General features: G+C 46.4%; 1 protein-coding gene across 1 annotated transcript; it reads left to right on the top strand.

Annotated features, from left to right (window-relative positions):
• The first annotated feature begins 1,555 nt into the window (after window positions 1–1,555).
• On the top strand, window positions 1,556–23,279 carry HIF1AN (hypoxia inducible factor 1 subunit alpha inhibitor). The gene is made up of 8 exons (XM_026094884.2): window positions 1,556–1,781; window positions 2,902–3,152; window positions 4,513–4,661; window positions 6,454–6,599; window positions 7,121–7,227; window positions 7,624–7,687; window positions 7,929–8,039; window positions 9,209–23,279. The coding sequence occupies exons 1-8, from the start codon at window positions 1,614–1,616 to the stop codon at window positions 9,251–9,253; spliced, it is 1,041 nt and encodes a 346-aa protein (XP_025950669.1). The 5' UTR covers window positions 1,556–1,613; the 3' UTR covers window positions 9,254–23,279.
• Window positions 23,280–27,488: the final 4,209 nt, after the last annotated feature.

Raw genomic sequence — 27,488 nt, 5'->3', positions numbered from 1 at the left:
ATTATCTCAGACCCCAACCCTCTAGTGCAGAAGCAGCTGGAGTTTTGCCACGGAGCAGCATTTGGTGCCTCTTTCGCATAAGTGCATGGTGCTTCGGGGACCAGCAGTGCCACCCTGCAAGTTGGGGCCTTTGGTTACTCGCTTGCTGGTGTCAGACCTCACCCCAGGTCCAGACCGTGGTCTGTTGCTCCTTACCTGGGTTCTTCACTGGTGGGTGTTTACGGCCCTCTGACTTGATGTTCAAAGTCTTCTATAGACATGACTCAAGCTTCCTAAGAATCCCATTTTGCAAATACATTGTATAAGTTTTTCTTGCACTGTGTGTGAATATTCACACACAGTGATTTCACACACAGATTTAAAGGGGGCACTTATTAATATACTTAGTTGTAGGAAAATAAATCTTGGAAGGACAGAATAGACTGCCTTATTCTCATGACCGCAAGTCTATACACAGCTAGAACAACAGATCCATCAACTATGAGATGAAAACTACTCAGTGCCAGAGACTGAACTTTCCTCAAAAGCTGATGCATAACTGTGGCACTCATTCTTGGAAAAGAGCGATTGCAGTTCTTGCTGCTTTTACATTAAATGCAAAATGCACACTTTGACTCACATAATAAACATACACTAAAGAAAGATTTTGGCAGTTCTGGTCCTAGGAGCACAATTCATATAATGTCCATTCATTTCACGATGTAAAGGCAGGGGTTACACTGAACAAAGCTACATCCTTTTCCTTGTAGTAAACGTTAATTAAACCTCAGTTTTCAGGAATGAAGCATGGCTATGCATTTCTTTCAGACCGTTTGAGGACAACACGTACTTTGCTGTTTTCCCCAAGTCATTACAGGCATTGCAGCTGAAGCAATTCCAAAACATTAGCATTCACATTTTGTCAGTTAGCAGTAACAGTACCATTTGTGCCCTCTGTTATTGTCTGCTGCAATCAATGGAAAGGAGTTATCAATTAAAAGCGCGAACAATAATACAGGGGGCTGATTTCCAGCTTCATCTGGCATCCGAAGTGGCCTGGAGGAAACACGTGGTGATGTGGTCGCCCTGGCATACATGCAGCGGCAGTCTGATTTCACCGGTAAATGGAGAATCGAGCAGGAAATAAAACATTGTGAATATTTGTTTTCTGTTTCTGTCCGATGCCGCCTTCTGCAGCGAGTTTGGGCTGCCCCGAGCAAGGAGGTGCAGGTGAAGGCAGGGTTTCCCACCGCAGTTGCCGGGCCCCATGATGCCGTAAGCCTGGTGATACGGCAGTTCTGGTCCCGCAGCGCTGCCGTCACGGGCGAGGCTTCCTGTTCCCCGCTCCCTTCTCCCTCGTTTGCCTTCCCGGCTCCCGTAACTGCGGCAGAACCGTGAAAACGGTCGGGACTCGGCGGAGCGGAGGAGAAGGGCTCGACCCGCCGAGAGCCCCGGCCCCGCCGTCCCCGCCCCGCGCCAGGGGCCACTGCGCGGCGGCGGCGGCGCTCCCTCCGCTCGCCTCGATGGTGCCCCCCCTCCACTGCCTTCCGTTCCCCCCTCGCTTCCGGCGTTTCAAGGGGTGGGTAACTTCCGCTTCCGGCCTTCCAGTTCCGGGTTTCCCGGTGGAGGCGGCGATGGCGGCGGCCTCCTCCTCCGCGGCGGCGGGGTGCCGGGAGGGCCCGGCGGCGGCGGCGGGGCCTGGCTGGAGCGAGTCCCAGTTCCGCCGCTACTCCTTCGAGACGCGGCCCATCCCGCGGCTCAGCTACAGCGATCCCCGCGCCGAGGAGCTCATCGAGAATGAGGTGCCGGGGGTCGGCGCGGCCCGGGGGCTGCGGCGGCGCTGGGGGGCCGCCCCGACGGGGGGGACCGCCAGCCCTGCCTGCCCGGCCGGGGCCGAGCCGGGCCGCGGGCGCGACCGCCGAGGGCCGGGCTCTGCCGGTCCCGGTGCCCTCTCCTCCCTCTGCCGGCGCGCCTCCCTGGCTGCCGCGCTGTTGCCGCTCCCTCTCCGCACGGGCCCGGTTGCTGCCGGTGTTCGGTGCGTGTTAGGTGCCGTGAGCATTTCATTCCGGTGCCGCAACGTTGAGTTGTGAAATCTGCAGGAAACGTTTGCTTTCAGTGCCTTGGTTTTGGGATGTAAATCGTGGTTAAGTTATGTAAAACTGTGGGCTCACGTTTGTTCTTTTCCGAGTGGGAGCAGCCGCATGAGAAGGTTGTGTGGTGGTAGCCGCTTTTGTATTGGTTCTGGAAGGCAAGTTCTCTCTACTTTTGGTAAAGTTACTAGGGTTTTGGGAAGGAAGCCTGTAAGAAGGGAAGTTTGCGTGCACAGCTTGGGAATGCAGCAGCTGTTGCTCTCGTGTGGGTTTCTTAGTATTTGTGTTTGAGGAGGCAAGCGAATACCTCCCTTTTGTTCCCATAGTGGTTCGTTCTTGGTGTAAAAGAGATGGAGAAATCTTTCTCCTTTAGATGTCTTGAAGTTAACTGTGAGATTATTGGGAAAGAGAGTTGTGCTGTCTCTTTTTCCAGATTCAAAACTATCTTTTTACCACCATTTATGCCTTTGTAGCTGGGGCTGGAAGCGAGCAGACAGAATCTGCTCTGTCTCCCTGCTACGTGGAAGGGCCAAGTAGACTTAAAACTGTTTCCAGCTAGTGTTTGTCTAACCTCTCACGTTAGAGATTAGCTCAGTAGATAGCGGAGTCCATCCTATTGCTGCTAGGAATTTGCTGTGGGAGCAGTCCACCACTTTCCTAAAACTGTCTATAGCTTTTTGCTTGTTTTTCTACTTAGACAAAGTTATCTGGTTACTTTATATCCTGTTGTTAATTCCCTGTTTTAGAAGAGAATTTGTGGCTGTAGTAATGAATATGTTCATTCTCAAGTTCAAGAGGTTCTTGAATCAATAAACTTCCTGTGTCTCTCCAGGAACCAGTGGTGCTGACAGATACGAATCTGGTTTATCCTGCTCTGAAATGGGACTTGGACTACCTCCAGGAGAACATTGGCAATGGGGACTTCTCAGTGTACAGTGCCAGCACACACAAGTTTTTGTACTATGATGAGAAGAAGATGGCCAATTTCAAGAACTTCAAGCCCAAGTCAAGCAGGGAAGAGATGAAGTTTGCTGAATTTGTGGATAGACTTAAAGAAATACAACAGAAAGGGAGTGCTGAGAGGTAAGCAGTCCATGGGGATTTCTGCATTTACCTGGATTTAAGTAGGGGATAAGTTTCACTTAAGTAACTGTCGATGATTAAAACCTCTGGAACCTTTTTTTTTTTGTTTTCCATAGGCTTTTCCTGTTTTGAGGCTGTTAGTTCACAGCACCTGTGTTATCACAGCACAGTGTCATCAGGTTAAAGTCATGCCCTTAGTTAATCAAACTGTTTAAATTGTCTATCTGCAGAGATGGGTTTTCCCCTTTGTCTATAGCAGGAGTTGGATGGAGAAGGCCCTAATTGTCACTTTATTTTGCCAGACTGTGGTATTGATAGAAGGAGCTTAGTTAGCCGATGAAAAGGCACAGGCAATGGCACTCAGACTTTTTACAGAATGCTGAGGTAGTTGCTGTTAACCTTTCCTCTGGGAGATGAGGAAGAATGGCATATGTGCTGTGTGTTTGTGTTTATGATGTTGACCTAGACGACTAACAGAGCTGTAAATCAGTGAGAGGAGCTTCTTTCTTATGAAAGTATACCTATGAACAACTATACTTAAACCTCTGGTTGACTTTTTCAGTCACCAAATAGCTTTCTCAGAGGACTTACAGATGGCTATTTGAAGCAGCTCTGTGTGTCCATGTCCACTGGTCCTCTTGCCTTTACCTTTCTCAGCTTTGGATGTACTTTCTGCAAGCGAGAAGCCAGCCCTTGAGCTTAGAAACAGATTTTTTTCTTCCAGCATTGCAGACAATAGTTTTTGATGCTGAAATTGTGAATATGGAAGTTTGGTTTCTTCAATCCCCTGTGTCTAAATGTGTGTGTGGCTTCAAGTTAACTCGATACTGAGAAGTGCTGGGTTTTCTGAGCCCTCTTTTGCCCTTCTACACCGTAAAAAAGGTAACTTGTATGGCGAATGGCTTAGAGCATTAATCCAGGGGTTACTCATGAGTATTTTTGATGTTTGATTGTGGCTCGTTTGTTTAGGGTTTCCTCATCCTGCTTGGTCGGAGATTGTTCTTGCTGTAAAAATCCAAAGCTTTTCCCCTGTGATTGTTCCAGCAAAGCTGTGTTCTGTACCAGGAAATCTTTCAGCAAAGTTTGGGGGGTTTTGAAGCTGTTTCCTTCTGTGGATATTTGTAGTGGGTGGTCATAAAACAGAATCCCTAAAAGTTAGATCTTTATGCTGTACAGAGGGGGATAGTTTTTCCACTGCTTCCTGTATATGAAACCTTCTGTCTTCAAATGTCTGGTGTCTGGTGACGGTGTATGTATATAGAGGAGCAAGGAAGTGTCTTTCTGAAGGTGAGCAAAGAGGTGCCTTTGTATTCATGCAAAAGCTTAATACTGCTTTCTGCTTGTTGCTGGGGAAATACAGGCTATACCTGCAGCAAACCCTGAATGACACAGTTGGAAGGAAGATTGTAGTGGATTTTCTTGGCTTCAACTGGAACTGGATTAACAAGCAGCAAGGGAAACGTGGCTGGGGTCAATTGACTTCTAACCTACTTCTTATTGGCATGGAAGGTAAGCAACTTCCTCTGAATGGAGGAGAAGGGGAGGAGAATTGGTCAGCAGTTCTGTATTTCAGTTCCAGAGAGTCTTTCAAATGAAGTTTATGCTAATGTCTAATGGTCCCTTCAGAGCAAGCAGTACAAAGCTTTGGGTTGGGAGGGGAGTGTTGTCACAACTTAAACTGGATTATATAGAGAGAAAGATAAGGATAGCCTGCTTTCTGTGAATGCCCGGAGGTCAGCTCTCATGAAAAGGCTCTGTGCGATGCTGTTAGGGCTGTGTTTTCAGTGATCACTAATCATATTCTGAGACGGATCCCTGTTTATCATTTGAATGCTTCAGATAGTGTAGATTTAAAGTGCCAAGAGCCTAAGGGGTTGCAAGCTGAGCAAAGCTAGCCCTATGGGCTTTTCTTAGCAGTGTCCAATCTCTGTCCTAAAGAGATGTCCTTTACAAGAGGAAATGTTGATTATTTTGTGAGCCATTTGTTCCCCGTTTGACTTGTTACACTGTGGGGAGGAACTGTTTTTCAAGTAAGACCTAAATTTCATTTGGTGAAGTTAGAGGGTACTGGGGAACTTGAAGACAGGTAAATCATAAAGTATCTGGAGAGAGTGGAATTCCAAATAAATGTGGAGACTGATTCATAGGCAGGTGGACTAGGAAACATAGATACTACTGCAGTGTCTGCAAGGAGAGCATACTAGTAGAAAGTGTAGATCTCTAATCCCAGTAACTGGGCAAGGAATATACAGCTTTGTGATGTAGGTCAGCCTGTGTTTGAAGTGGCCATTGCATCTGTACGTCCAATTATTTTGCCATTCATGGTTTTTTCACTTTTGGCTGCAGGTTTTTGCTCCCTTGCAGAAAGTAGTTCTCAGCTCAAAGTAGTTTCTTGGCCATATGTTTTTTACTAGCTGAGAGAAGAAAACCTCATATAAAAGCACGGCACCAGTGCTGCTCTGTGGGTCATATGATCAGCTAAAATCCTGTTATGAACAGGTTAGTTGCAATAACCAAGGAATTTGTTTGGACCAGTTTGTGCTAGAAAAAAGGAATGTCTCTGGGGAAGCATCTGGTTGCGTGATCTTTTTAATGAAGTTATAGGGTTAGCTGTTACCTTAACTCTCTCTAATCTTAATTCTCCATGGTGCAAATACATAAAAAGAACAACTCAAAACAGTAATACCTGAGTTGTCAAGCAACCTTAAAAAGATAGTTACGAGGGGTATAAAATGACGCGCTGTGTTTTAAGACGATTATATTTAAGATCCAGTGGTGGCAGTCAGTCTTGATAACTCTGTTAATCAGTCCCTGGGACAGAGGAGGGGCAATTGTATTATGAAGTCCCAGTGACAAGATTTGTTTACTTGTTTTCTTGCACAATTAATATGGCTTTTTTCAAAATCAACCTATAGGACTCCCTTTCTCTAGACTAATAGTACTCTGTGAAAGTCCTCCCTCAATTTGTCAACTAAACAGAGTGATTTTCTGAAAAAGCTTCCCATCAGCAATCACCATCTGCTGTTTGTGGAGACAAGCTGGAAATCCTAATTCTGCAGAACATAAGTTGTTGAATATGAATTTAGAATGGAAATTGTTGAGCAGGGTAGCAACTGCTCTAGTAAAGACTGACTGATATAATGATCAGTTTGTAACATGTAACATCTTCCTTGTTTAGTTTTCCCTATATGTGGAAGGGTATTTACTGTCCTTGCTCTAGCATGGAATATATCTTGTTTATAACTTTCATAAGTATATGTGAGAATGTCTTGTTTTGATTATCAGCCTTTTCTCTATGCAGGGAACGTGACACCAGCTCATTATGATGAGCAGCAGAACTTCTTTGCTCAGATTAAGGGCTACAAGAGATGTATCCTGTTCCCTCCTGATCAGTTTGAGTGCCTCTACCCTTATCCTGTGCACCACCCATGTGACAGGCAGAGCCAGGTGAGAGTAGCACATCTATCCTCTTCACCATGCTGAAAGGGGGCATTTGTAAAAATGGTAGGTGGAAGGAAGCTGCCCTGAAATTAGAGCCACATACCCCTTTCTGATGCTTTGCAACACCTGTGTTCGGATCTGTTAACTGATGAGCACGTTGAGAATAAATGGAAGGACCAGCAGTCCTTCTGTTTGTTCTGGTCAAAAGATTTTCAATTGTGACTTACAAGTGCTAGGATTATAAGCATCTACTCCTGATGGTGTGGCTAGGCTGCTGGTACTGCTTCCTCTGTTCTGTTTCATTGTTCACTTCGTGGAAGACAAACTGCTTGAAGATAAGTTTCCGGACCCCTGTTTGAGTTGGTGGTGCTTTGGGGGTACTGCAGGACCTCACTCTGGAGTTAGGCACTAATGGGAATGTAAAAGTTATATAGCAAGATTACCAGGAGGATTTGATACTGAAAGCCAATAATGAGGGCTGTCATTGCAGGAAATTATTCTGAGTTTCATATTTCTCCTTGTGTTAGGTGGACTTTGACAATCCAGATTATGAGAAGTTTCCAAACTTCCGGAGTGTTGTAGGCTATGAAACGGTGGTGGGTCCAGGCGATGTGCTGTACATACCTATGTACTGGTAAGAAGGATGTGCGTGGTGACGCGCAAACAGAAGTTTAAAGGGTTTTCTGTTCAAAATTTTGGGCTGGCTTTTAAGAGAATTCTGTTTTGACTTTCCCAGCAATATAGCATTTGCTGTAATAACTTGGACCAGTCTGGCTCTATTTCCCATCTGTAAAATGGAAGTGATAATTCTCTCTGGCACTACATTATTGTGTGGGCTATCCACTAATGTGTGCAAGAAAAGTATCTGTATTTAAATAAGGAGAGCTTTCCAGAAGTTCTGCGGTTTTGGTGATAGAGGTATAGGTCAAGGCCTCTCTAGTGCAGTCTGAACTCTTTTTTTCAGGATATTTCACCATAGGCTATAGCAATCGTTTCTCTTCTTTTTTTTGTGTGTGTGGTTTCTGTGCAGGTGGCACCACATTGAATCTCTCCTGAATGGGGGGATTACCATCACTGTGAACTTCTGGTACAAGGTGAGTATATGCACCCTTCTGTGCACCCTGGATAGCTTTATGCCGGAGGATTTTTTCAGGTGGAGTTGTATTGGCAGGCGCTGTCAATACGAGAACTTCGATACACCAAATCCTATGCCTTAGGACTTGTCATAAGCTGAAAGCTGCTTTCTCCCTTTTATATTGTGAATGAAGAGCTGGGAGAGAGTGGAATAATCTGCTAATTCAGTAAGCATGCAAGGAGCTATTTTTCATATTTCAGGGTGCCCCTACCCCAAAGAGAATTGAATATCCATTAAAGGCTCATCAGAAAGTGGCGATAATGAGGAACATTGAGAAGATGTTGGGAGAGGCCCTAGGAAATCCACAAGAGGTATGAAAAAGGATCAAATTGTTGAAATAGTTGTGGGTTAGCACAAAAGTCAAGATGCCAGCTTGGCTCTGCAGGTGTCACTGTGGGCTGGGAGAAAGCAGCATTGTGTTGCTCTGAACAGTTCTTCATGCTCTGCTTTCAGAATGCCCTTGGGCTACAAAAGGCAAGTTCCTCAAATTATGATGCTGGAGAGGGTCACTACAAACAAGGGAGTAATTGTTGTTGTACTTGGGAGGTTTACTTTGGCTCTGGGCACTGCCAGGAAAAAGTGTTGCTCCCAAACTCTCATTAGCCTTCAGTGCAGCCACAAGAAAAATAGATACCCAGTATTTGCCAAAGCACAAATCCCTGACATCTGAGCAGTCTCTTCTATTAAGCCATGTGCTTCCCCCTTCCCACCTGTCCTAGCCTTGTCTGAATTTTGTTGCAACTTTAACCAGCTGTTATGTCAAATAACAGCAGATTGAAGTACAAAGGGTATGATTTTTGAAGATCAGTTGATAGGAAAGTGGAAATACTGGATGTGAATAGAAATGTTTTCATGGTCAGTAACCCTTATCACAGGGCAGCAACACTTTTTTTAGCACACCCATGTGAGATCAGGCTTCTCCCCCTGGAATCATCTTAATGCCATGGCATGCTGAAGTTCTTCCCTTGCTGATCAGGCAATACTGTGAAATAGGAGTGATCTTGGCTGAAAACAAAACCTTAGCAAAGGTTTCAGTCCTAGACTTTCTTCCAAGTGACCCCAAGGACCAGACAGAATACAGAGGCTGAGAGCATTCCTTCTCTGCCCTGCAAAAAGCAGTCCCTGATGAGTATTGTCTCTTTAGTTGAACATCATGAGAAAGCACAAATCTAGGATGGGAAGTTAAAAAGTTTCAACCCATTGCAAGTGGGATACTTCGGTGACAATCCAAATTGGTTGAGAATCCTGGTTAACTCCTGTGACTGTGGTAGGATGTTTGAGGGATGTGCTCAGGGGTGTCCCAGTGTTTTAATTCAAAAGATACTTTGAAATTGATTCAGTGTAGGCTCAGTGTGTGTGTTGAGATCCTCTACCCTGAGCTCCTCAGCTCATAAGCTGCTACGAAGGGGAGGGAGCAGGCTGTGCAGCTGCCACTTCTGTGTACCTATTCTAGCTAACGATCTGTCTTTGCTTTGAACAGGTGGGTCCCTTGTTGAATATGATGATTAAGGGACGGTATGACTAATGGCTGGCTGCCCGGGTGACTGATGTTGGAGCTGCTTTGTTCACAAGCAATGGAAGATATTGAGCGCTAGTATTGCACGCAGCACTTAACAGACTGATGGGTTTCCTGGCCCATCCCTGTCCCTGCCCCACTACAATAAAGGGGGCTACTGGAACTGCAGAACCATTAGTATCCCATCCATCCTCCACTCTCATCTAACTGAACCTCCCAAGAAAGAGTCTGCACTTATTGGAAGCTGGATTCATGCTCACTAACTTGTTATTTTTTTGCCCTCCCTCTGCCCTGTTTGCCACAACAAGAAGCATGGCTGCTGGCACTCAGATATGTTGCTTAAGGATTTTCAGGCATTTGAAGAAGAGCTTGGAGGGGAACCAGGAGTGGTCTTGTTTCCTCAGCCTCCTGGGGTTTGGTCTCCCTGGCTGGGTTTATGTGTTGGTGCCTGCAGTGGATATAAGATGAGAAATGTTAGATTTCACAGTCCTCTGTTGTTAGAGGACCTGTCCATGCTCAATTCTGGCACCTTTTTGTATAGTGGAAATGAACATGTGATGGCCTGTGTGTGAGGAGCAACTGGACAAATGATTCATTTCCTTCAATTTAAGACTTATGCTTGGGACTTTGATACAGAATAGAGAGATCAGAGTAAATTCATCTGGTATGTGAGCACCGAATCCTATGCTGTCCAAATGGCATCCGTGTTGCAGGAGTATAGATAAACCTCCTTCCTTCTGACAGCAGCTTTCTCTGCAGAGTGAAGGCTTCTCTCCTGCTGTTTTGAAGCTGCAGAATGGTTAAAAGGGGATGTAGCATTATGAAGGGAGATGCATAAACACCAGGGTGCTCTTCAAGTCTTGGATGTTTTAGCTACATTTTAAAAGAAATTCTCCAGGGATGCTGAGCTATAAGGTCAAAATGCCATGTCAGATAGGTACAGAGCCTCCCTTCTCCCCACCAGGGAGTGCCGGCTCCTTGGACTAACATGGGAAGTGCCCTTTTTACTGAAACTGCAAGAACTTGGGTGTGTGTGTGTGTGTGTGTGTGTGTGTGTGTCTGCGCACAGGTGCGCATGTTTGTGTGATGTTGTGTGGCTCCTGTCCATCAGTTTAATTCATGTCAGTGTGTGGTTCCCTTCCTTGTACAGTCATGTGAAAGACGTCAGGGCTTTTTGTTTGAATGTGGTTAAGTTTATAGTCATCCTTTTTATGTTCTGGGTCTTGACATTAGCAGGCCAGGAAGCAACAAAAAACAGGGCACAGGAACCAGGGGAGCCTCTGTTTAGAGACTTCAGCAGTAACCCTGAAAAATCGTTTATGCTTTCTTCCACCTCTTCCATGCAAAAGCCTTAGACTCATATAGAGGCTGGCTTTTTTTTGCTACTGTGCACTGCCTTGCTGTTCCTGGTTTGGGGGGTGGAGCAAAGGAGTTGTATATTTGGTGTGGTTGTAATGTGTCCCAGGAGCTAGAGATAGATGGAGTATGAAACAGCTTCTTCTAACTCATCCCAGAGACTAGTGGGAGATTGTTCAATTGAGACTTCCCAGTGCTTTTCCTTTGTTCTTCAGGGCTTGTTCTGACATGGGTTTCTGATAAATGTGTTGAGAAGATGCTGCTGAGGAAGCACTCTGTATCTTTGGCTTCAGGTCCCATCTTGTGCTGAGACAGCTTACATACCACTTGCTGTGAGCTTCTTTTGTACAAAGGTGGAAGACTTCTCTAACAGGGGGTCCCAGGGGCTTGTTCTGTGGCTGCTTTACAGGTCAGAAGAAAAAAATGAAGTGTAATTGGCAGCTGCAGGGCCCTTGTTAAAAAGTATGTCCATGTCACTGAGTAATCTGATTGCTGTGTTACTTGTTGTAGACTATTCAGAGCTCTGGTTAGATTTAAAGGTCACTCAGCTGGATGGTTATCAATACTCCGCCTTTGGGCAGGTGGGGAAGAAGGCCAGGCTACTGACTCTGGCCAAAAACAAGGCCTTCCCAGGAATCTGGGGCACATGCATAGCCTCTGCTGTTAGATGGAAGATGTTTAAGTGAGACTCCAGCTCTGTGCTACTTACTTAGCACATGGTAGATTCAAGTACTATTTGTTAGGCACCATCAATTCTTGAAGCTCAGGGTGGGAGTTCACATCCCTTGTGGAGAAAGAATGGTACAAGTGGAACTTAAGGATTTTTTTTCTTTATTTGCCAAAGGTCTAACTTTTTAAGTGTCTGAACAGTTTTTGCTGCACTTGACTTTGTGAAAGCTCATTTACAATGCACTGATGGACTGACTCCCCCCTTCCCTTTTCACCTTGTGCTTTCGATGCCCCTTGCCATGGTATTGGGAAGCTCTGTGTGTTCTATGCTAGGGGTGTGTGTGGAATGCAGGGGGTGGGGTGTGGAAAAACACACGGTACCTTCTGAAGTGTAGTTCTTAAATACAACCAATGTTGAACAACAGAAGTGTGCGGCTCTTATTCTGTGAGTGTCTAGATAGGAGAGCTTTTTAAGGAGATGTGCATCTGAAGTTATTGTTCAGTCTTTCTAATAACTCTGCTTGTATTCTTCACTAGCGAAGGCTTGTGGTCTCTAGAGCTGCCTTCGAAATAGCAGTGCTAACTTCATTACTGTGTGTTTGCACCACCTTCCCTTGACCATTCCCCTAAGTTTGCGAGGAAAGCTGGGAATGAGACTGTATCCTTCAACTCTGTCAAGTATGAACAAATTCCCTTCCCTGCTGGCCTGAGTGGGAGATTTATGCTCTGGTCACTGACTCACAGAGCAAACTACACCATCAAGTCTAATGAATTGTGTCAGTTGCTTCTCTTTGGGATATCTTGTGCTCCCCTTGTTCCTTAATCTGAATCACACTTTGGACAAGGTGATTTTGGTGGGAGGCTTCCACTGTACCTCTGTTGTGTGTTGGCGGCCTTGGGTGGTGGAGTCCTCTCTACTTTTTCAACACAACTTATTTTACATTAATATTAGCTCTACAGCCCCTTTGGCATCAATGAAACATTAGTGGCAAGTCTCCGATGTGTATTATGGGGGAGAATTGAATAGAGGATAGAGGTTTGGGGGGCATGTGTGTCAAGGAGCTGTCCGATACTGAGGTCCCACAACTGTCATTCTCTCCTCACCCTTGGAGGGACAATATGGATATGGAGAAAGTAGGAAAGGCAAATGGATATGTCTTCTATGGCCATGGGCATTCACACTTCCATGCTGTGCCTGCTGGGATCATAATCTCTTTGAACACACAGTTGTTACTGGTCTACTGAATACAGTGTTCTGTATTCAGTATGACAGATCCTGTAGTCTGTGTTGTCCACATGCCTCTTGGGTAACATGAATGGATGGTACTGCAAAGCTTAGAAATGTCTCGGGGAATGTAGAGGAATAGAGGAAGCTGAGGAACGAGAACTGTCGTTTAAAAACCAGATAAGACTCTGAAGGTTTTCCCTCATACTTTTAGTCTTCCTGGTTTGCTGTTTCTGTTAGGTCGTGTAATATCTTTTTTCTCTTTTGCTTCCCCCATTCCCCTGTTCTTAGAAAAGTGGGATTTTTCCAGGGAGGAGAGACATTTCTCTTAATCCTCATAGATCCTGGCTGCCAGAGCTTTCCTGTAGACAGAAGAGCATGGGTTTTTAGACTGATATGCTGTTTTTCTCCCTGCTTTGGCCTCTAGCACTCCAGAGGTGCTTGAAGGAGGAAGTAGAGCCTCAGCTTAAAAGGTGTTCCCAAGAAAGAGGAGTTAAGTCCAGGCTGAGGCTTCTTTTGTTTCACAGCACCTCTTACCAATGAGCAAGCTGACTTTGAACAAAGCCAACTACTCCTTAACTTGGCTAATCAAAGCCCTAGAAGGGGGAGAGTGTGCTCAGGGTCTTGACAATCCCTTAACAGGCCTTACTGTTGATGCACGATCAAATCATGCTGCTCTCCCTCCCCTGGAAGTGGAGCAGCAGCCGGAGCAGGAAGTACTGCGCTGGCATGTTTTTTTCATAGTGCTTTCCTCTAAGCTTCCCTTCTGCCACATGGGTATGAGGAGCTTCCTGGCACTCTTTTATGGTCTCCATCTTCCATTCCTGTTGCGGAGAGAGCAGCTTTTCTGTCCATGTCCTGGCAAGTTCTGAAGTCACCATCTTCCATATGCACTTCTCTGCATTTGTGCTGTGTAGGGTTACCCCCAAGGAAAGGGGAGGAGATGCTGCTACTGTGACAAACACATGCAAAGTAAGTTCTAATTACTGCCTCACAAAGTCAAATATTTGTTGCAAACGGAGGACTAATTGTGGGGGGAGGGAGCGGAAGTAGAGGCTCTTGGATCGTAAGTGGAACAGATGCCCGGACGCCTTGGGGAAACGCAGCTTTCCTTTACAAATCAGAGCTTTAAATTACAAGGCTTTTACCAACGAGAACAGTTGTGGGAAGTCGTCTGCTCTCATTTGCGTAATGGCTTCTGTCACTGGTGATTAGACACAGGATGAAGGAAAAGAAATTTGACAATTAGGAATGAGCGATCATTAATCAGAATCTTTGTTAGGAGGAGGGAGGGGGGGGAGAATATCCCGCAAACAATGGAGGCAGCCACAAGAGCCACGGTGAAGCCCGTAAGTTGTGCAACTCCCAAGTGCTAGTGTTGCTCTACAGAGCCCCCTCCGCTGAGCTATGGAGCAGCAGCAAGGGCCTTGGCTCACTTGAAAAGCTTGTGGAGGAAGGCAGGAAAATCCTTCCCTTGCTGTACAGTGATTCTCAGCCAACTGCTTTATAAGGGAGATGACATTTTGGAGCCCTCTACCTGCCCCATCAACAGTTTGTGCTTCCTTTTCAGTGCCTGGACATGAATTGCCAGGGGGAAGGTAAAAGAAAAAAAACCCCACAACTTAAATTCTTGCAGAGTCTCCCCTCCCCAAACCTTGAATACAACTTTGCAGTTTCTAGTGGAGAAGAGCTGGAAGGGGTCTTGACTGGCATGCAAAAAGATTAGGATGAGCAAAGCGAAAACAGTTCCAGCTCTTCTCCTGATAATGTCATTTCCTATGAAAGCAAGGAGGAACCTGATGGGATGCATGACAGGTAAATAAAAGAAAACAGTTGTGACTGCTTTGTGTCTCTGTCATTTGCTGGCTTAGCTGATCATCCAGCCAAGCACAATCCAGTGATACACATTTATTTGTTTTTGTGTTTTTCGATCAAATTATCAGAACACATGAAACTACCTGTTTTTTCTCACAGCTGTCGTCTCTGAAGGCATTCTCTCTGACTGCTGCTGTCAGGAGGCACAGACAGGGATATAGTGAGCAGAACATCTTCAGCTTTACACTAATGAGCAAAATCATATCCCTCAGGTGAGGGCTTATATTCCACCAAAGCAAGGTGTGGCTAGGGGGTCAGGTCAAGTGCAGGGACAAATGGCTACGTGGCAGTCAGGGGCACCAGTGCTCCCTGCTGCAACACCTATGCTGAACTGATTTATAGGAATATGACAACTTTTGTCAAACCCCTTCCCTTCAGCGGAATGGCACTTCGATCTCAATACGCAGTCCTGTTTGTTTAGTGGACATAATGTTATGCATCTGTAGCAGCCACTGAGTGGTTATTAACCCTCTCAGAGCAATCAAGTTGGAAAAAAACATCCAGCGAAAAACATCCTTTTTTTCCACATTATCATGTTGTGTAATCTTGTTTAGAGTAAACATACCCCTCTTCCTCTTTATTTAAGGTTCCTAGAACATTCCAGAGCACAGGCTTAAATTATGAGAGAGGAGGACTGGAGACCTACCTATCTCGCCCCAGAGAAAGGGCAGGTAGTGCTTGTCATCCCTCTTTCCTTAACCTTTCACTCCTGGTGAAACTGTTTAACAATTCACTGTATCTTTGATCAAGTTAGGCTCAAGGAAAAACTTGTGGATTACCTTTTTTTAGAAGAACCTACTGACACAAGAATCATACACAGCAAGGGACTGTTTTAAGCTACAACCCCCTATTAATTCCATTGATCACAAAGGTCCTATGTTAAATGCAGACCCTGTGCAAATAAAATCTAGATTCCCTCTAGCTTGGAGTTCTTCACTGAGCCTGCCATTGTCATGCAGCATTACAGTTCTATCCTTCTGTTTATTTTGGACAGGCTAGATTTTATGAATTGGATGTAATCAGCTATCTAAGGCCCAGCTTACCCAATAAGCCAGTGGTAAGCAAGGCACAGAGAGACGTTCAACCCAAAAGCTAGTTTGCCTCCAGAATTATAGCCTAGACTGTTCCATCAACTCTGTCACATTAAGTCATGTCTGTTTGAAGTTTCCTGTCCAGCAGGAAATATTCATATGGAGAAAACTTGAGGAAGTTTGGTAAGATATTTCAGAGCTCTTAAAGTAAAGAGAAATAGTTGTATTTATGTGATAGATTTTTTTTCCTTCTTTCCTGAGATCAGTCTACCAGTGTCTCTCCCTGTAACTCCTGAACCATTTCCCTGTTTCAACAAAGCTTGCAGACCTTAAAGCTACACAACTGGTAGGAGCATGACATGAATTAGAGCTTTAGTAGAGGAGACCATCTTAATGCCCTTATTTAGTGGGAGCACAAGGACAGCTCAGCTCTCATCGTTTGGAAAAGGCAGTAGCTAGTTGGTCTGTCATCATGCATAAAGGTTGGAACTGGTCACAGCCTGCAGTGCTGCTTGGCCAGGCAAACAGCAAGCTGAAGATGGAACATAGAAAGAATATTTAGGAGAGAAGGGATATGATGGGATGGCTAAAGTCAAAAGAAGAACAGGAGGCTCTTGCAAGGGACCTGGTATAGCAGATATGAGAAGCTTTGGACATATTGCAGTGGGAGTAGTGTTCGTGTGAAGTGTATACTATTGAGGGGAGGCTGTAGGACATGTTTTTAGTCCTCTTACTTAAAGGATAAGATGGATTTGTATTTCAAAGTCTTGTCAAATTAAACAACTGGGCATGGTTTCCAGAAAGAAAGACTGCCTCTTGTTAGATCAATGAAAATAATTTGGGGTGGATTACAGGCAAGTTCCAGGGCATGTAAAGTTGCTGGATGTTTTGTCCTAAGACTTGAGCTTACTGGAATCATTGATTTCAGTAAGGACTTGTGTCTTTGCAAGGCTAGGTTGTTCACCTGGGGTGGAGGTTTCCATCAGGGTGATTATTCTGTCTGTGAGTAGAAATCAAAGCAGATACCTGCACAGGGGAGGAGCTGAGCAATTTGTCCTTGTGCCCAGCTGGCTCCAAGATTGGACAAATATTAGCAGATTGGATTTTCAGCCTCTTCCTGTGGCTGGTATTGTTTACCAGAAGAACTCAAAAATGGAAGAGAGCACTGCAGATCTCAGGACAGGATCTAACTGGGCTTTTCAGCTAGTGCCTGAGAATTGTTAAGAGAATCATTGGTCACATTTCTCAGCCTGCTAGATGTGTCAGGTAGTGACTTTCATTCCCGCTTAAATGCATAGGGGGAGGGCTGGTTCTTCTTCATAGTAAGATGTTAAATGCGTGTTTAGAATGTTTACAACTGGAGAACCTTATGTTTTGTGTGAATGGTAAAGCAGGCTGTGATAATGTGGAGCTGCTGTTGGAATTCACCGATTAACATGGAATAAACCCTGAGAAAGCCCAGCAATTGACATGGAAAAGTACTGCCCTTGCTGTAGGAAATGTCATTGTGCTGGATAACAGGAGCTGCAGGTGTGATTTTCATCCCAGAGTTTCAGGGTTTTTTTCCTGAATACCCAGGTTTGGGTCATTGAAAGTCTTGATGAGAAGAACCTTGGATTTGATTTGAAACTCCTTGCGAAGCCAGGATAGGAAAGAGAGTATGTGCTATCCTGTGCCTACATAATCTTATGTTATGAGGAGATCTGCTGCAAGTTGTGTACTCTGTGAACTTCTTAAGCACAGATGGCCTCATGCAATAAGCTACCTGAGGGTTCTAGTTGAGCTGAAAGCTGATAAAGGAGTAAGGTAAAATCACCTGTCTCTATAATAAGACAGTCTCTTGCCCACAGAGAGGGTATATGGGAGGGTAACAGTGGCATCCCAGGGAGTGTTTTTTGTGGGAGAGCTTAGTACCAAGGATGCTGGACTGATTCTCCCCAAGCCTGGCTGCTTGGAGTTCCTTTGCCAGAGTCCAAGCTTTTGACAGTCTCTCAGAAGTTGCTCTTACCTGTTCTGTATTTCACTGGGGTGATAAGCCCCAGGTAGCAAAGAATTAGTGGTGCTGGCGGGGACTTGGTTCTAATGCTAGCTATCATAGGCTGTAGAGCTGGAAGGTACAGGGGCAGTATAGCCCTGTTTGGGATCTGAGGTAATAAATTTCTGGTCTTAAGTCCATTCATGTGAACTGCGGAGACTTGTAGGGCTGGGCAGTGTTCCTTGGCTTGTCAGGTCTGACACCACTGTGGCAAGGCAGACCTTAATGCTCTTTGAGCTGATGTTCAGGGTTGATGCAAATCTGGAGGGAACAGGAGTGGAAATCTGAGAGGAATTTGGGACTCTGAAGGGTCCATTCGTCTGCCACCAACTCACTCCAAGCACAACCTGAAGCATTCCTCAAGCTCCTTGCTTCTACCTCTTTCCCAGCACAGAGGCAATCTTGTCTCCTGCTTTTGCAGTTTGTTTATAGCTCTCCCCATCCCATCTGTCTCTACTCCTTCCTTTTCCTTCCCTCTCCCTCCCCCTCATTCCCTGTAAGCTATTAATCATTTTGACAGGCTCAGCGATGGCCTTTATTTCCTTGAGGCGGCCAAGAAATGTCTGCGAGCACCTTCTTTGACACCCCTCGTGTTCTCTTGCCAATCAGACCAGCCAGTTCTCTTGGAGTGACATCGCCACAAAGAGGCAGAGGGAAGCGGCAGGGAGAACTCCAGCAGAGCCAGCTGGGGAAATGGGCATTGGGACAGCATCCAGTTGGGGCACCATGTGGGCCCCCCTCAGCTGTGATGAATCTGTTGTTTCACTATAGCTTGGATGTGTCATATTTCCCCCCCTCCCTTTCCCCAAGCTCCCCTTCAAATCTTGGTTTCAGTGCAAAGGCAGTTGGGAAGAAACAAGGCTGCTCAGAAAAATACCAGCTTCCAACAGAGTGGCTGGAGGGAAAATCTGTGGGAGAAGGAATGAGAGCAGGCTAGGATCATCAAGGGGAAAAGAATGGGCATGGTTTGGCACATGGGAGTGGAAACCGCCCTGGGAAACTTCCCTTTGCCCTGTGCAGGATGGAAGTTACCTCTGAGTGTCTGTCATGGTTCACATGGATTGTCACATTGTAATCAAGGTGCCTTCCATCCATCTGCAGCCAAGGGAGCTCTCAGGCCATGGTATATGTGATTGCAAATGCTCTGCCTCCAAACTGAAATAGATATGGGGTGGACTGGGGCATATCATACTCCCAAAAGTGTTTTGCATGCACTCTAATCAAGCTGTACAGCATCCTTCATCCCCCCTGCATGGGACCAAGGGATGCTCTACTTCTAGATTTATTCTTTCTCCTCTTAACATGAATACACTTCTTTTCCCATGCTACCTTAGCATCATGTAGGAATAGCTACGCTTCCATAAGGGGCAGTGCTCCCCTGTGAGTCTGCCCTTGCTATGGGGAAAGAAGTTTGTAGACTTTGAAAGCAAATACCCTCTGCAGGGGGTAGGAGAGGCTCTGGAATAAATCCACTCTCTCAGGGGTTCTGGGGAGGTCTAGAGACCCTTTGTGCAGAGCAATGGATTGTAACGAAGATTTACAAAAGTTAAGGAGATAGTGAAGTAGAAAAGGAAGTGAAGGATGCTGCACTGTAAGTCAGATGGAACTCGATGTAGAGTTCTTACACAAGGTGATCACATATTGTAAGGTAGGGGAGTGGACACAGTGTCCAAAGGGGTCCTCTTGTCTCATATTCCTATCACACAGCTCAACAAGTCCTGAACTGAGTCTAGAAGACAGTGAACAGGATCATCCTTATTGAAAGGCCCCAGGACAAGACTGCCCTAACTCTTCAGGATGGGCACAGAGCAGGGCAGGTGGAAGTGGATGTTTGTGCTCAGAAGTCACCACTTCTTGAGATGGGACAAGACAGCTATGCAGCAGCACAAGGCCAAATCCCCTAGCTCAATGCAGCTACACCTCTGTGAGGAGTTAGCCAGACAGGTGATAGCTTCCCAGAGTTAATTGGGAGCTCACACCCTCTTATGAAACATCAGTAGTTACTGCTTACCCTGTGAGCTACTTTTCTTGCCTTACATGTTAGGCATGAGAGTCAGTTTTAGCAGCAGGGCCCACTAGCAGCAGGCTGGATAGGTTCAGTAAAGATGCTGAGGAAAAAAACACCACCTACTTCCTACACCACCTACTTCCTGCACCACCCAGTTGTTTTTCTTCTCATCATGAGAAGATTTCCTTTCAAGTACAGACCGAAGAGCTCATGCACCCCAAGTCCAAAGGGTGGGTAATGAACTCATCTGGAATAGGCATTTTGGTCCCTTGGTGGTTGACTGCATCAGATCTCTGGCAGGTAAGATGACTTGAACTGGAGAGGAGCTAAGAGGCACTTTCCAGCAGATCAAAAGGCAGTGTCCACTCCCTTTGACAGACATGCTGCCCCACATCTTGGGAGTGACCTCTGCCAAGGTCACTGCTGAGTTGCTCTAAACTCAGGGAAATATTGATTTTGTGCCAGTAATGCTAAACAGTGTTGTTGGAGAGGCCTGTAGATGCTTGGCATAGCAGTGTTGACCTTTGTTGGCAGTTAGGCTAGCTGATCTGGCTCGTTTTCCACAGCTTGTACTCACGTGTCAATGGTGAGGAAGGCTGGCTTTGTGATTCTAGGCTAGCAGTCACTACTGGCTTCAGTCTTGTCTCCAGTGTGAGGCCTCGGGGAAGTTATGTTTGCTCCCTTGTGTTCAGTTAGGACTGCAAATCATTCATTAGGGCTTTATTTTGCAGCAGTAAATGACCTGTTCCTGGACAGTTAGTTCCACAAAAGAGAAGTAATGTTTCCTTCTTGGATATAACAAGAAGGCAAAATGGCCAAGGTCTTCAACAGTTTATCTCAGTGCTGGGAGCTTTCAGGAAGAAAGCGTAGGATCAGCAGAAATGGAGTCTAAGCAATGCAATTAGTGATGGCTATCCTAGAAAGCCTGTTTTAAGTCATGAATAACCCCCCGATGGGATGTAGGTCTTTAAGGATTCATGCCTGTTGCATGCACTCGTGGCTGGGCATCATGTAGCGTCACAGTGACAAAATACATATCTTCCAGGATTTATGGGAATTATCAGATTATTTTATTTCTGTATGCAGAAGTTATTGTGGCAGGATGTCATGGGATATGTTCTTTGGTCTCCAGGGCTGTGCAGAGATTCCTCACTGAACTTGCACTTATTTCTCTGCAGAGCTGGTTAGTAGGGCAGGCTGGAGTTGACAACGTTGAACTGGGAACTCTTAGTTCTCTCGCGGCAGATGCTTGTCACTTCTCCCCGTGAGCATCCATACCATGCAGTGGAGCAGGTGGGGACAGCACAGGATTAGGGCAGAGGCGTTTGCATAACTGAAGCAGTGCTGCTACATCAGCGCAGTGCTGAGGCCTAGGTCACTGCTGAGGTCTTATTATCGGAGCTGAGTCAGGTCCTCTGCTCAGTGCTGTGCTCAGTCAGTGAAATGCATTAGCTCACACAGGGGTATCAGTGTTGCTGTGTAGATGAATCTGTTGCCAGTTTTATCCTGGAAGGCTGTGCCTGGCTGTATAACCACCTCTGCGGCCCTGAGCCAGCTGGAGTTGAGGGGAGTTCTGTCCTCAGGCAATGGCTGACCTTCCTGGCAGGGTGTTTTGTGCTGCAGTGGGGTGGTAAAGTGACTTGCCTAGTTGCGAATGGGAGGGTGTTGCAATCAGGAGCTGTGATCCCCAGCATGGACAAGTTGGATAACCCCCAGTTGGCTGGAGGCTCACTTTCAGGGGTGCAGGTTCCAGTTTCAGAACAGGTCTGTGCTGCAGGGAGGGAAGAATGAACAAAATCCTTTTGCATGCAACACTGTTATTGTCTCCATGGGTTGCTGCAGCTTTGGGTCCAGGTGATAAACATCCTTGTAGTGGCCTGGGTCATCCCATGTCTCCTGGAAGATCTGAGCCATCTTCAGTTATCTGCAAGCATCTCTGCATTGTGCAGCTGTTCTGTACTCTGAGCAGCACCCAATGCATAACAGGAAAGCTGAAGCGTGAGGGTGACTTTGCATGTTGCTTTTAGGTGACAGGTGTTTGTGACCTTGGACACTTTGGAACTGGAGCTTAGGTCACCTGGACTTATCTAACATTTTGAGATGTCCTGGCCAGTGGAGATATTTGTGTCTGGGTTCTGTCTGTCTGGGCTGCTCTGAATGTTATGGATGTGTTGCTGCTGTCTTTGCGGAGTGGATGAAAGTGTTTGTGGTAAAATGTAATCAAGTGGAAAATTGCAGTGCATATAAACACATATGGCACTCAATGACTGGGCATTAGGCACAGTGACTGCAGGCAAAAAAATTATCTGTAAACGTTTCGCAGCAAGTTTCAAAATCTTAAAGAACAATAAGATATTAGCAATTTAATGGGGTGATTCAGCGAGGCAGCGATCCTTGCGTTGGGAGAACAAGGATGCATGCAGCTGCAGTGACGGGAGCGGCTGGGATTACTCAGCCAAGCTCAACAAACCCTGTCTCCCAGCACAAGACAGCTGCCAAAGGTTTCCTTCACATGGCAAGGTGTCTGTGCTTTGAGAGGAGAGAGCCAGGAGGTGGCCTGTGAACCTTACCAGGGCCACCTTCCAGCCTCCTCCAAGAGCCTGCTGTTTACAGCAGCATTTGGAAGAGGTTGCCTGCAGTCAATGAGGCAGAACTGATGGGCTAGGTGGATCAGGCCTGGCTGTGGTCAGGAGCTATGGAGTCACTGCAGGTTAATGGCTGGCTTGGCCTCCCAAAAAGGGAGCTATGGGTCCGGTTCACTTCTATGTCTCCAGTCTCCATCTGCTGACACTGCCTGGGGAAGCATGTTCTCAGCTATTGCAGAGCCTGCAGCAGTTCAGGTCCTTCCTGTGAGCAATCATTTTGTGCCCTGCTATGGAGCTGTGTCATGTCTTGGAGCTGAACTACGGTCTTTAGTATCTAACACTGTGGGACTTCACTGCCTCAGCTGGTTGTCAGTCTCCAAACTTCCCACTTTGATCCAGCTACTTGCAGGGGACAAAGGCATGTCAGGCCAGCATATGAAAGCAGTTTTCTTTGACTGGCCAAAGGCAAAAGTACCAAAGTGGTGTTTTTTCTCCTCTTGACCTATGCTATCTTTCCTTTTTCTGACATTAGGCAGGTTGCCTACGAGCGGGAGGAAGGGAGAAGTGCAGCTTGCCAGTACATCTCCCACTGGACATAGAAGCATGGCTCAAATATTAGGAGAAATATAGTCTTGATAGCTCTTGATAGCCCTAAGATCCTGGATCTGGTGACAAATTTGCTCAGCAGTTGATGAGGGAAACGGCTTCTGAAGGAGTGAAAAGGGTATCAAAATGCAAAATTGGTCCAGCAAGGCCTGACTGATTCTGATCCTTTCTGGGGAGAAATCTTCCCAAACTAACCAGTGACATTGAGAACTGCCCAAATTAAATAAAAATAGACAAATCCATTGTTTCTGGGCTACAAGTCACAAGTGACTGCTTCACAGGAGCATGAGGACGTGGTAGTGCCCTAAGTTATTGTGGGTGAAGCAACAGGGTCTCCTTGCCTTTCACCGTAGGACTCTTCATTTTCATGCCAACCTGTAGACACCCATGAGAACATGCCTTTTCTTGGATGTGGGGTCTGATCCTGGAGAGTGAAACTGCAAGTGATAGTGTGCCAGCACTTTAGTGATATTACAGGCAGACTTGTCTTCATGTCTTTGGCTTTATCTGGCAAACTCCCTGGGGCTGAATTTAGGATTAAGTATCATATCTGCCAAACTTGAGTACTCAGCTCTGGATGGAATAACTGAGCATAATGATAGGAGAAGCTTTTAATAAATTACTTTTAAGTGTTTATTTCCATTACATGTTTGTTCTTATTTAAGAAATCCTTTCTTTTAGTCTTAGCTCCTTAACTATGGTATGTGAGAAAGAAAGATTATATTTCTTGCCTTGTGTCACTTGCCATCTTAGGCACTCATGGTGTTTACAGCAGCAGCTAAAAGCCGCTCTACTTGATGTATGTTGATAGAGACTGAGTTCTTCAACACAGAGATCATCTAAGTAAATGGAAGTGGGGAAGAGATGCCATGACCTGTCTGGTGTCACCAGCACTTCTGGATTGGAGCTGACAAGAGGACCCAAATGCTGCCCGTGCTTCTTTCCTCTTTCTATGTCAGTCCCTCTTATTGCCAGAGGAAAAACACCAAGATTCTTAGTTCTTAACCTCCTATACAAAGGGACTGGACTAATACAGAAGCTCTATGAGCATGCTTGCTTGTGCTGAAATGTAAGTACTACAGGGAAGCTGCTGTCCTACTACCAAATCAAGCTGAGGAATGCTCACCTTTATATATAATCTGTTTTTGTGAATACAGATGCATTTCTCTGAGGAGTCCCCCTCTGTCTTTATAACCTTCAAATGAAGGTAGCCCTCAAAGGATTGCCCAGAAAACCCAAAAACTGTTCCGCTGTGGTCTAGTTCAATTGTAGAGTTCCTCTCAAGGCTTACCCCTTTTAAAGGGCTCTGCATTTGCTTGAACTCTGCTCCCTGCCTACTCCATTCTCTGCTTTGCTACCCATGGATTGTAGCTTTTTGCCAATTTGATCTTTTCTCTGAGTATTTCCATACTGCGGCAGCACTAAGCCTAGGGGTTTTGAGGCTCAATTCCTCACATGAAAGAAGGGGTTAATAATCCCTGCGCTTTGCCTGCTTTGTCTCATCAGTCTGCACATAGATCTGGAGGCAGAGGTCTCCTAGACCGTGTACGTATGGTGCCCAGAGCAACAGAGTCTTTATGCATCTATCTCAGCTCTCTGCTGAGAACACCAGCTCTTACTTCCTGTCAGCTGAGACAGAGAATCACATCTGCTGGGATTTGGATGGAGATGTTATGCTCAATTTTCACAGGGAAGAAGGGGACAGTAAGGCAGTAATGCTTTCTGTATCTGAGTAAGTTAGTGTCATCACTCCCAGCTAATATCTGCCCTCTCCCCTGTCTGTCACATAACTCCTCTGTGTTGTGAGCCTTGCACATGTGGTGCTGCAGAAAAATTCATGCTCAGGACTTATGAGCCTCTTGAAGCTCTCCACAATGATCCAGGTTTGCTCCAGGTTCCCTCGATTTCAAATATGTCAGTGCTGAGTAGCCTTACCCATCCTGCCTCAGAGCTGGAGTCTGGCCACTGGTAAGCAGGAAGCCTCAGGGGTGAAGGGAGCAGAGCCTTAGGTGGGGGTGGAGATTAAGGGGATTCAAGTATGAGTGGAAGTAAATGTGTGAAGGCAGGATTTTCTCTGAGGCATTTGTTACTGTGTGTTTGTCTGAGATGTGCGTTGGCCTAGCCAGAGGTTCGGGGCATCTGGACCCTTAAGGGAGCTCTCAGTTATGGCATTGTCATCCAGCTTGAGTGAGTGAACAACAGGCTGAAGCAGGGCCCTGCAACTCATGAGTATATGTCCATGTTTCCTTGAGGAGTTGCTGGGAAAATGCTGGGTTAGCTGGGGGAAGCTTTGCTGAGCTGTTCACAAGGGGTGCAGTACTTCTGGAGGAGGACTAACAGAGTGGGGGTGCTTCATGCCTCCCTGTGAACAATTGTCGTCTGTCCCTGGACCTGAAGTGCAAATTAGTTCTACTTTTGTTGGCAGCTGCCTCTTCCCAAGGGTTACAGTACAGTTGCTGCGACCCCCGTGAAGGGCACTGAGAGGGTAACATAGAGGTTGGTCTTCCGGTTTATGACCATGTGTAAGTCCATGAGCAACTCTGTGAGAGACTTTGTAGACAGTGGGTCAACCAGAAAACTGCTCCCTTTGAACTGGTACAATCCTCTGCCGGGCCTGTGGCCCAGCTGCTCTTCTGAGATGGACAACTGGTGGTGCTCTTAACACAGATCAAGAATGGAAACTTGCTCCTCTTGGTTGCTGCAGCCCAAGGCTGAGTAAGCCCAAGGCTAAGAGAAGCCTCTTGCCCCATTGACAAGGCCTCCTTCTACTTTAATATGCTTTCAGAAGCCAGCCTGGGGCTGGAGGGACAGCCGACTCTGTAGGTTCATTCTCCAGCTTGGCTGAAAGAGGAGTAACTGTGCTGCAAACCAGGCAGAGCTCTTCCACCTAGTTTCACCCTCTGTTTCTTTCCTGTTTGCTGTTACAGGCACAGTTGACTTGAGCGGGTGACTGTGGGTGGGCAGTGCCTCCAAAACTCAGGCCTTTGCCTGATGCCAGTCTGCTGCCCGGAGCAGCTGTCATGTAGTTATCCTTGGGAATGATAAATCTGGCCTATGGACTTCACACCAAATCAAGAGCACTGCTGTTAACTCTCTCCGAATGGCTTTGGTCTCCTTGTCCCTGGAGCTGTTACAGGTCTGCTCAGAGGGCTCATGCCCTGGTAGCACAGTTCTCTTGGCCCTCTATATCATTCACTGAGCTCCTGCTTGGACCTCTAGCAGAGCTGCCTGACTTCTGCCTCACTCTGGCTTCAATGAGGAGAACAGGCGCTGGGTTAAGGGGTAATGAAGAGAATGCAGTGATCCTGGGACTGGTTGCTGCCGCATCGCATTTTGCTCCTTGGTTTCCCTGCATCCCAGGATTGCCAATGTGCACAGCTCTGCCAAAGCTGCCAACAGGGTAAACGGGGAGTTTGTCAGCCATACCAGGGCAGCAGGTGGTTTGATATCCAGATGGGCAAACTGCAAATGGGAGTGTTGATGGAGCGCACGTGCTGGCTGTTCCTGCAGTAAGTGGAGTTTAGGAACCCAGCTGAGTCACTGTCCCATTGTCCTCACCCACACGGTTGCTGCAGTACTGGAAGCAAGTCTGTCTGTCACACCTGAAGGAGCCATAAGGCTCGAGCAGAGCCAGGGACAAATTTTAAGTCAAGAGCGGCTGTTCAGTCACTGAGTGTAAGCTTGTGAGTAACTGAGGGAATTCTCCTGCTTTCTTTTGTCTAAACCCATCCATCCCAAAGGGTCTCCTGCCAGGGTTTTAAAGCATCAGGACAGAAAATCCACTGCTGCTCTGAAGAATTTGCTCCAGAGGTGAAAAGGCCTCATTGCTTCATGTAAAACCCATCACTGGGTCTCATTTTTTCGACTGAAACTTGTCTGTTTTTGCTGCTTCTTCAGGTTCTTCTCTTTCTCTGTCAACATAACCAGGTAGAAAACAGCATGCTCCCCTGGCCCACAGTAATCAAGTTGCCTTTGACCTCTGGGTGCTGCTCCACCTGCTGTGCTGACTTCTGGTTTATTTGGCCTGCTGCTGGCCTTGCTGAACAACACCCAGACATTGCTGGTCATCCTGGTCCAGCACGAGGGAGGCTTTGCCGTACAGGCCACGTGCTGGCTGTGCTGTTTCTGCCTGCAGCTGCTGCTGCGATGAAGGCCAGTCTTTCCTGAAGTGGCTCTGCAGCTGCTGCTGCGATGAAGGCCAGTCTTTCCTGAAGTGGCTCTTCAGCTCTGTGGCAGTTACTTCTCACCTCAGGAGCAACTGTGATGAGCAGTCTCTCCTGGTGTAGCTGGCCAAGGAATTGTCCCCTCTGGTAGTTTCCATACAGCTGTCGGGCTCCTCTCCCTCCTTCCAGAGCAGAGCAGCACTCCTGCTAGCTACCTGCTGGTGGAGTTATTGCCTGGTGCTTCCAGCAAGCTGTGCTCCTATTGCTGAGTTATAACTTGTCACCCTGTTAAGACAGTATTGGCACTGGATTATGGCCTTGCACCTCGTGCACAACCAGAGAGTCACTGCCTAGCAGTTTCCAAGTGGTGGGGCTCCTGCCTGACGCTGGATGTGTTTGCAGGTGCTCACATGTACTGGGATAGAAAAAGAGTAAGGGTGAGTAGGCAAATTTCCATGGTAACTCCTGGCCCTGGCATACGGCCCTATGGGAGAGTGAGCAGTGGTGCACTTATAGGAGAGTTTCAGTTAAAGAGGACGGCTGCGGTGGGACGTGAAAGTCATAGGATCTGACAGCTCAGGGCATGGCATTCTTTTAAATGCTTAAAGACAGTCTCATAGTTGGGCTAAAATTCAGAGCTGCCTAGCAAGTGAAAGAACAAACAGGGAGCTGTCTTATGGGAACAAGAGAG

Source organism: Dromaius novaehollandiae, chromosome 6 (genome assembly GCF_036370855.1).
Source record: "Dromaius novaehollandiae isolate bDroNov1 chromosome 6, bDroNov1.hap1, whole genome shotgun sequence".
NCBI classification, from domain to species: Eukaryota; Metazoa; Chordata; class Aves; order Casuariiformes; family Dromaiidae; genus Dromaius; species Dromaius novaehollandiae.
The sequence above is the reverse complement of the archived record's forward strand: the minus strand, read 5'-3'. Positions and strand labels throughout refer to the sequence as shown.

Coding starts and splice junctions, on each gene's coding strand:
- HIF1AN (XM_026094884.2), top strand. CDS start 1,614: ATGGCGGCGGCCTCCTCCTCCGCGGCGGCGGGGTGCCGGGAGGGCCCG. Junction 1,782..2,901: donor AGGAGCTCATCGAGAATGAG/GTGCCGGGGGTC, acceptor GTGTCTCTCCAG/GAACCAGTGGTGCTGACAGA. Junction 4,662..6,453: donor ACTTCTTATTGGCATGGAAG/GTAAGCAACTTC, acceptor TTCTCTATGCAG/GGAACGTGACACCAGCTCAT.